This window comes from Haliotis cracherodii, unplaced genomic scaffold (assembly GCF_022045235.1).
Source record: "Haliotis cracherodii isolate W230 unplaced genomic scaffold, xgHalCrac1.p SCAF_20, whole genome shotgun sequence".
Taxonomy (NCBI): domain Eukaryota; kingdom Metazoa; phylum Mollusca; class Gastropoda; order Lepetellida; family Haliotidae; genus Haliotis; species Haliotis cracherodii.
In genome coordinates this window covers 10,267,236-10,277,500 of record NW_027266276.1, presented here as the reverse complement: position 1 = coordinate 10,277,500, position 10,265 = coordinate 10,267,236, and the positions used below count along the sequence as shown (strand labels likewise).

The window sequence follows — 10,265 nt, the reverse complement described above, 5'->3', positions numbered from 1 at the left end:
AATACTACTGTTGTTTCTACTACTACTTCTACTGCTGCTGCTGCTACTTCTACAGGTGGGGGTAGGTGGGGTGGGGGGGGGGGGGGGGGGGGGGGGGCGGCGGGGTCCAGGTCACATTAATATCACAACAATGCCTCTCCCTCTCGCAATCTAAAACATCCCGGTACATCATTCCAAATGCATACATACATTAGCAGATCGATGAATAACACATCAATTTTAGCCTTTTAGAGAACTTTCCAAGCCTCACTTCGATTGTGACCTGTCAAAGCACCTCCGCCATTTCATAAATGACGACTATCAGACACAGGACCAGCCGAGCTACTCTCGCGCATCGTGAATTGATTCAGGTCCCAAAAGAATCAATTATACATCCCCAATTCTCAAGAGGGAGCATAAAATCGATTTGTAATCGCTTCCTATCTCACTGTGCTCAATGTACTTGTTTGAAACAATTCCACTTTGATTTATCGGTCTGTAAGATTAATGATGAACACGTCCACAAAGACATCAGTGATGACGTCGTTACCTATTATCAGAACAATGCCAGACTTTGGAACGGGGAAATTAATGGAACCTGTTATTTGTTTCTCAATGTGATTTGTTTGTTTGTTGTTTTACGCCGCACACCGATATATCCCAGCTGTATCATGGCTGCTTTATATTGTATAGGCAAAACAAACCAGTGAGTTCGATTATAAACAACAATCCACTTTGTCGGGGTGTAACGACGTTCAGTCGACCAAGCTTCTTAGTGTCTCCATGGAAACACACAACAGCTTTGAGAACAGCGACAATGGTAGCAAGCATTCCGTGAAATCACGTCCGTCTATTTTATTTCATTAAAACCCCGTTTCCGTCTACCACATTAAAACCTCGTTATAGCGCTGTAGCTTGTGTTAGGCACTATTTTATATACAATGCTTAATAATATAATTTCACATGATAGATACACCAAGAGTTATTATTGTTAATATATTATAACAGTTTAACGTGCCACAATATCATAGCCAGGCCTATTATGTATGCAATATGCATTTCAGTTCCAAAATAAACATGTTTTGAATTGAAAGTGTTTTCAGTAATATGCGCATATATATTAGATAATATCTGTAGTCTAATGTCATCTGCAAACTTCGCCATTAGAAGATAACATGTTCATGCAACACTGCCACCGTATACATGCTGTCTTCCTTGTGATGTAACATCTGTCACCATGGCAACATACAACGTGTTCACAAAGAGATGAAAGCACTTACCTAGGTTTTTGCTAACATAAATTTATCAAATTTATTTCTTCTCATACTTAGGTGAGGTGAGGTGAGGTGAGGTGAGGTGAGGTGAAATGGGGTTTAACGTCGCGTTCAAGATTATTGTGCCAACATAATATACTGACTCCGAGCCGACAGTCCTTGTTTTAGCCCTATATGCTGTATATATGCTTATAACGAACTATGGTTATTACGAACTAAAATCAGTGGTCCCTTTAAGTTCGTTATAACCGTAGTTCACTGTATTTTTTTGAGTGAGCTCCTCTTGCCGAACACCAAATCAGTCGAATATCAGTTATTTGTGTTGACTCATTCGTTTGAATCATAAATTAAAACTGATTTACCTTTGCTGAAAGTTAATGGCTACGTTAAATATCCTTCTCAGTTTTGATGAGAAACCTCTCACTGTTAAGCAAAGGGCATCCTCCCGAGGCAAGGGAGTAAACCGACTTTAAAAGTCCAATTTCCACCCTTGCCGAACTAGGCGCGAATTCCTGGGCTTGATCGTAGCGCCACCAGTGTCTATTACGAGTTATGTCCCTTCTAAGCCCTCCTGTGGACCAATCAGACTCCACCTCTTATATCGCATGCATTTGCTTCAAACAAAATGGCGGCGCCCAGTCAAGACGATCTGATCGATAATCAAGATCTACATTGTGATAAACGGGTCTTACATCGCGAAGTGCACCAAATCACGTGAGCACCTTGCTTAAAAAATGAAAAGATTTGAAAAAATATCTGTTGACGCCATTTTGGCGGAGCACATGCTTTGCAAATCCTGCAATCGACCGAAATCTACATGACAGTTTACAAACCGGATTTTGATTTCATTGCGCGATTTTGATTGGACTATGCATAGACTCATTATTCCAGACAAAATGTAACTCCATAATACCAGCCAAGTTCGACAAGGGTGGAAACTGGACTTTTATAGTCAGTTAACTCTCTTGCCTCGGGAAGATGAGGAAAGGATTGATTGCCAGAGGTTGCCATATGAAGACTTTAATATTTTAGTGATTTGTTTGGTTGTTTAAAACCACGCTGTATTTCCATTGTATAAAAATTGAATCATATTACCATCACAAACCTGAATATCCATTCAGTGTGACTCCTATGCTTCATTGCACATGTATGTTTTTACATGTACCTGTCTTCTTAACATGGTTATATTCAATTTCCATAATTTTCCACCGCCTCCGTTGTCTACTGGTAGAGCGTCCGCCCGGAGAGCGGAAGGTTCGGGGTTCGATCCCCGCGTCATACCAAAAGACGTTAAAAGATGGTACTTGTTACCCTGTCTGGCTCACGGCATTAAGGGGCTAAAACAGGGAGTGGTCGGATACAGTATACTGACTCCGAGCCGACCAGTCCTTGTTTAAGCCCCTAAATGCCGAGCGCCAGACAGGGTAACAACAAGTACCATTCTTTAACGTCTTTTGGTATGACGCGGTCGGGGATCGTCTAAGGCGCCGCGATTCGCTGTGCAGAGTTGCGACCCTTGGACACGCCAGAAACCTATGATTGTGGGTTCGAATCCTGGTTCTCCCCGATTATGTTTCTAGGTTTGTCAGCACCATACCCGTGCTCGTGGGTCTCACCGAAGTGGTAAACGTCTGAGACCTGCATCACTTCGGGCTTTCCTCCCACATTAAGCTGACACGCCGCGATATAACTGGAATACTGTTAAAAGCGGCGTTAAACCCAACTCACTCACTCACTCATTGCCTGTGCAGAAAGTATGTGTCTTTTGTGTAACGCCGTTCCAACTGGAGGTAAACACATGGTTATGGACTGCGTATTTAAAGAACGTCATGTCTGTTTCATTATTGTAATGGGAATACCAATTAACAGCATGGTACACACTGCAAAGTCTAGATTTCCTATGTCCACATCAAGACATAATTACATGTATTATCGTGTTGTAAACCGCAATCACACGCTGATTGTTCGATAGATCAGCTCGATAAATGTCTGGTGTCTAGGCTACGAATGATTAATAATACCTTGGCATGAGGGCCGTCGGAAATATCTCTCTCACAATATTTCGAAATGTTTTCATTGATTATGTTCCTGCACCCTCTCATTAATAGTATCGTAGTTTCGAGGGCAGTTGATTTCTAGATTACGGGAGTCAAACAATACTTCAAACAATACTTCAATATTGTTTTGACAGCCACAGCATGGCCACCCCATGTTATATCCTATCCATAAATGCGTTTCCTGGTGTTACCGTAGTTATCATAAAAATGCTCTGTAGCATCGGACCGAGATTCACGTCAATCTGGTTGGTAGGAAGCTGGAAAAAGTGTCCCCATGCGGTTTGAAAATAAAAAATTGTTTGATTCGGTGTTACAGCATAATTGTGACCAAAAAATGTCAGTCTGCCACAAACAGTAAAAGGTGTGTGAGTGAGTATGGTTTTACGCCGCTCTTAGCAATATTCCAGCAATAAAACGACCGGGGACACCAGAAATGGGCTTCACACATTGTACCCATGTCGGGAACCGAACCCGGGTGTTTGGCGTGACGAGCGAACGCTTTAACCACTAGGCTACCCGACCGCTCCACAGGTATATAAGAAACGTACACCACTGAGCAGAACAACATATAACCGAGAGGGATACGGACGAATAACATTGCAAGGGACTGGTTGATGTCCGATGCAATTCCCTATCTTGACTTGTACCATACGTTTCCGTGTTTATTAGGTGAACATAAAAATATTTGACTTGCCCTTGCTCGATCGGCTCGATGACTACAGTTACTGTGTAATGCTACCCTGCTTCTGTATAATTTCCGAGTCCCGTTATTGGATTCGAACCACGGACTCTCTGATTAGAAGTCGGACGCCTTGTCCACATGACCAAAGAGGTTAGCACCGTCAGGAAGCTGACAAGGTAAGATTGTCATCCGTGGGATGACTCCACGTTCCGCTACATACTTCCCCGTCAACAGAAGGGTACTGAGACTTACTTTGCTCAAATTTAATATGAACGTGCTCAGCCCCGCGTTGGGCGTCAATGTAGCGACCATAAAATGTCCGAGTCCCGTGATGGGATTCGAACCACGGACCTTCTGATAAGAGGTCGGACACCTTGTTCACATGACCAAGTTGACAAGGTAGGGATGTCATCTGTGGGATCTTGAGATCTGGCTCAACTGACATGAGAACTCGTCAATGTGTCGTGAGATCACCGACTCCCATTGAACAATGCTCCTCTGTTCCCTGGGGTCATTCCGACCGCCTCCGTGGTCTTGTGGTAGAGCGTCAGACCGGAGAGCGGAAGGTCCGGGGTTTGATCCCCGGCCGCGTCATACCAAAAGACGTTAAAAGATGGTAATTGTTGTTACCCTGTCTGGCGCTCAGCATAAAGGGGTTAAAACAAGGACTGGTCGGCTCGGAGTCAGTACACTGTGTCTAAGTGGGGTATTCATGTTAAACTGCGGCATGGTATCTCAGTGAGCTAGCACTATAAATCGGCATCAGTCCGGACTAGTACAAGCAGCCACACACACACACACACACACACACACACCACACACACACGTGCATGCACGTTGCTATATAAATGCAATAATCTTGGACGCGACGTTTAACCCAATTTCACCTCACCTCACCTTCACACAATGTACCGATGTCGGGAATCGAACCCGGGTCTTCGGAGTGACGAGCGAATGCTTTAACCACTAGGCTACCCGACCGCCCCTAAAAAATATTCTGAAATATATATAGAGGATATTTCACGTCTCGCCACTCTTGTATGACAATAGTTCCGTCAAGGTGTGATGTTCCCTGCAGTGAAATGTCAAGTGGTATGTTCACTGCAATGAAAATACCACCTTTCTCAACTTCAGAAAACTCAGTGTTTCACGCCGATGAATAATTATTATAAAAAAGTCCTATTCTTCCGTAATCACGACGCCCGTATCTGTGGTACAGTCCATGTTTTAACGCAGGTTTCTTATCCTTTATGACGATCTCTGTGACGAAGTAATTCAGCTTTTCTTCCTGTTTCAGTTCCCAGTGGCCGCAGCCATTGCCCTGGTGTCCACATGGTGCGTGACGGTGTGCCTCAGTCGACTCTACCTGGGCGTCCACACAGTGCTGGTACGTCTAGCCTCACCTTGCATCAATAAACTCGTTCCTCATTAGTTACTGAATGGGCAAGATTTTCCCATGTTCCCCGCTGACAATGTGCACATTTGACATACTCGACTGGGAAGTGTCGTGGTTCTTATCAATACGAATACCATGGTCTGATTATATTATCTCGAATTCACGAATTTGCCCGACGAAATCCGATTGTAAAGCAAGGGTGGTAACTCTAGATGTGCTTACGTCGTTTACAAGCTGCTTAGATGTCCCTGGAGCGGTTCGCTAGATATCGGTCGGGGTATTTTGTTATTATAGTTAAAGACAGGCGTTTCGCTTTAACTCTGATCTAACAGTTATTGACGATCCAGTGCAGGTGGGAGGTGTAAACGTGAAACCCGTTTGCACAGTTTTGGTGACCTTTACCGTTTGAATCTGGGTTCAACGAGCATCGGGTCAAGGCTTCTAAGGGACGCCACTCCGTTAAGTGACTTGCTGTGCCTTACGTCATTTGGCCACCGATACTTCTATCAAATAATTCTCTGTGTGTTTGTTGAACGCAGTCATCAGCAATATTCGAGCCATAATACGGCTACCTGTGGAGTTAAGACCAGACAATATAATGGCGGAACATTAAATGAGCCACGTCTTACGTCGACAGGTTTCAATTTCGACACTTACGTCTAGCATGAGTTGCCGGGACCAATTCTACCCCGAAATCACCTGGATAATTAGACCCGTGAAGATCCGGGGTAGAATAGGTCTTCAGCAACCCATTCTTGCCGTAACAGGCGACTATGTGTGTCGTAAGACGCTACTAACGGGATCGAGTGGTCAGACTCGCTGACTTGGTTGATGCATGTCATCGTATCCCAATTGCGTTGATCGATGATAATGATGTCAATCACTAGATTGTCTGGACTCTATACTGCTGTCATATAGCTGGAATATTGCTGAGTGCGTCGTTAAACAATCAAACAAGCAAACCTGGATGATTACTGGTATATAGATTTTATTTGCTAATCCAGCAACAATATGAAGAAAACATTCCAGTAAACTCCCAGTTCATGATGTCTTTTGTCCACAACGAACAATAAACACCCAAACATCTGTCGTGTTATTCAACTGACATATGTAGTGTTAATATTATTTCCTGGAAACTGTTGTTAATCGTTTATCGAAAATCGGCCACTTATTGTTCACAGAACAAATCGTTTGGACCTGTTGCTAGGCAACAAACCTCCGTCTGTTGCCAATCCGTTATATTGCGATACTAGACCGTCAGAAATCAATGGAGGTATATCAAGTTCATGAACACCTGGCCTATCACATACCCATCAATACAACCTGATTCAGATTTTCGTTTGTGTTTACCATAGCTTTACTCATTGAATGTAGCGTGAATCATTTAAATGTGTGGTCATTCGAACTGTATTCCTCAATAGATTTTCTCTTCCGGGAGGTCTTTAAGATGAACGTTTTTTGTTGTGTGTTTCATAAAACCGTTAGGTTCAGAAATTGAGTCGAATGTGTGCTCATACATGTTGGTTTGTTGATTGGTTGTTTATACCGCTCTCCAGTTAAATGACCGCGGCCTTCATGATCTATATCTGCATGGCTAACATTTCGGTAAACCTACACTAACAAATCTCAAATTACCCGCTCTTGACTTACATCCAAAGTTTACCGACCAATCCAATGCTCGACTTACTATCGTGTATTGCTTCAGGAAATCAGACCGCACCGCCTCAAGCGGCAATCCCCGTCATCAGCAGACGTAGTATGACTCAAACACACACCCAAAGTTCACAGAACGTTAATATCAATCCATTTTCAGCATCAGAAGGGTCTGGATTTCTTTCCATCTCTATCTTTGCCGAGTACAACTTTTTATTTCAAGTGAATGACATTGCCGTAGCCGCCATTTCCAACTGTTTGTAGAACCGAGGGATGTCACTCCAAATAGAATGTTTGGGACGGGTGACGTCACGGTTCTCCGCATTGATATAGTTCGCTTTAAATAAGTTTCAGGTTTAATGGATTGTTTTGTTATGATTTATGTATCTGTCAATATAAAGATTGAAGTTGTATTTGTTGACGTTCATCAGCTGACATTTGCTCACGTGCGGCACTGTCTTCATCAGCTGCGGAAGTTCTTTCCATCAATGTTTTTGAGAGCCTTCGTTTGCTTGTCAGTCAGTTTTCAGTTTCTCGCAATCAATGGGTCTGGCCGCCATTTTGTTGATGCCGCCAACCCAACATTGAAGCTGGTTTGTTTGTTTTGTTTGTTGTTGTTTAACGCCGCACTCAGCAATATTCCAGCTTTATGACGGCGGTCTGTAAATAATCGAGTCTGGACAAGACAGTCCAGTGATTGACATCATGAGCATCGATCCACGAAATCGGGATGCTCTGGCATGCATCGCCGTTAGTCGCCTCTTACGACAAGCATGGGTTGCTGAAGACCTATTCTACCCCGGATCTTCACGGGTTGACTATATATACTACTCAAAAGAAGTTAAAGAACACCCGATTCTTTCATATTACTATAGTTATAATCTGTCTTGGCATGTGAGACTAACTAACTATAGTAATATGAATTGGGTGTTCTTTAACTTCTTTTGAGTAGTATATATTCTGTGTATGATGTAATCGGGGATTATGTGATGTAATTGATACTGTGGAAGAGACTGAAATCTAATACGTGTATTTCTTTCCGCAGGATGTTCTTGTCGGGTTCCTCTTCTCAGTGGTCATCATCATCGTTGCAACGCCTTATTTCAAGGAGTTTGATACATTCCAGCAGACTCATCCTAGCGCCCCTTTTGTCCTTTTTACCACAGGACTAGCGTTGTGTACAGTGTGTTACCCGGGTAACGACCAGCACTCCGCCAAGGGCGACGCAGTCGGGACCGTTGCGGTCACCGTGGGCTTATCCTACGGCATGTGGCTCAACCACCATCTTGGATTGACCTCTCCACCGGAAGTGACACCTCCATACGCCATTGCAAGCCCCACTGTAGCATGGCTGGCTTTGTCCATGATTCGTTTGTTTTCTGGTGCCTTTGTGTTAGCACTGGTTAGAGAAGTGGTTACGACTGTCTCCATTAAAGCGTTTTCGTATTTCTTCGGATTGGAAAAACCGGACAAGAGTCATCCTACAGTGCAAACAGCGTATAAATTCGTCAGCTATTTCTCGATGGGAGTATGTGTCTTGTGGGCGGTTCCCTATGTACATAAGACAATGGGCATATGTCGGTCAAATTTTTACTTTGAGGTATTATAACACAGAGGACATAAATGGCATAGCAAAACGATCATCCGGACCCTTGAATACATGACACTTTTTATGGAGAACTTCTTGTTTCTAATTCACGACGTTTCAGAACTACGTCTTGCAAAGTATCGTGTCAAAGTATCTCCTGTGTCAATTGACGCCAGCATCTGAAAACAAAACATGTAACTGTTCTCGGGCAAATGGCATGATCACAGGATTCAGTAGCAAACAGTTTGTGTCTTAATGTTAAGCAGATCAGTTCATTGCTGCAGACATGTCTGTCATATTTGGTAACTCCTAATTATTTTTAAAATTCTGGTTTGAATTCGCTAGCAACTTCGCGTGTATTCGATTCAACAGTGCACAGAAAAAGACGAGTAGTAGGCACTACATAACTGGTATTATCTAAGGAATGCGCGATCTCCACCCATGTCAGCGTGATACCAGTGGAGTGAAACATGAAGGAAAGATTCCATAATTCGTAAATTACAATAATTTGCAAAGTGATATTCTCATATTAAATTGCTTTATCAAATGCCATAAATGACAAACACACATGTGCACACACGCACACATGCACGCACACACACACAACCATTCGCAGAATGTGAGACTCACGAGCACATATATATGATTGTATTTTATTTAAATAGATGTTTTTCGTCAACTGTGTTAATGTTTAATGTCAATATGCGGTATTATGTAAGTATGTCTTACTACCACTAAAATGTCACTTCAAACCCTTGCCAATTTGCCATTATTTATGGGTGTGTTGTTACATACCCTTGCCGTACCAGGATCCGCTGGCGCTGAGTTCAAATCCAAGACTGATCCCGGATATCATCCTTGGTTTGAGAGCACCTTTCCGTTAAGGTTTCACTAAAGTGGTAAACATCTATGGCCTGTGTAACTGAAATTCTGTAACAGGTTGCGTACTTCCCACTCACTCAATCACTAACTCACTCACTCACCCACGCACTCACTCACTCACTCATCAATCGCCCACTTACCCCCTCATCAATCGCTCACTCACTCAAACGCTCACTCATCAATCGCTCACTCACTCACTCACACTGACCATCTCGTGAATTCGGTTCACGAATTCAGCGATCATTAATATTCACTGTATTCGATGTTTAAAGTGCGAAACATTGTTATCAAAATATATTTTTTATTTGTCGCATATTTGTCGAGTCGCCGTCGTTGCTTTGCACACACGCAATCACATTCACGTGTACCGATTTCAGTAGCATTTTGAAGACAATAAATATGCCACATCTTTGGTTAAAGGACACGACATTTCACGGAGAACCACACATACAACGTCACGCCGAAGACCCGGGTTCGATTCCCGATACGGGTACAATGTGTGAAGCCCATTTCTGGTGTTCGCAGCCGTGATATTCTTGAATATTGCTAAAAGCGGCGTAAAACCAAACTCACTCACTCACTCACTCATACCAGAGCGAGACACTCATGCTAGGAACACAATACACAACAATTATATATTATCATATGTATTTCATAAATGATTGCCAATATAACATATGCTGTTGTGAACAAATAGACAATTATTATTTATATTCGCTGTTAAAATTGTTAAATTGATGAAATAAATAATGAC

At 42.8% G+C, this 10,265-nt stretch overlaps 1 protein-coding gene across 1 annotated transcript in view; it reads left to right on the top strand.

The window, feature by feature from the left end:
• LOC139470057 (sphingosine-1-phosphate phosphatase 2-like) overlaps positions 1 to 10,265 on the top strand; it is a 23,918-nt gene extending 13,653 nt beyond the window's left edge. Inside the window, exons 2-3 of the mRNA XM_071252345.1 lie at positions 5,290 to 5,379; positions 8,087 to 10,265. Of these exons, the coding sequence (XP_071108446.1) occupies positions 5,290 to 5,379; positions 8,087 to 8,650 (654 nt within the window). The 3' untranslated portion in view covers positions 8,651 to 10,265. The remainder of the gene's footprint in view (positions 1 to 5,289; positions 5,380 to 8,086) is intronic.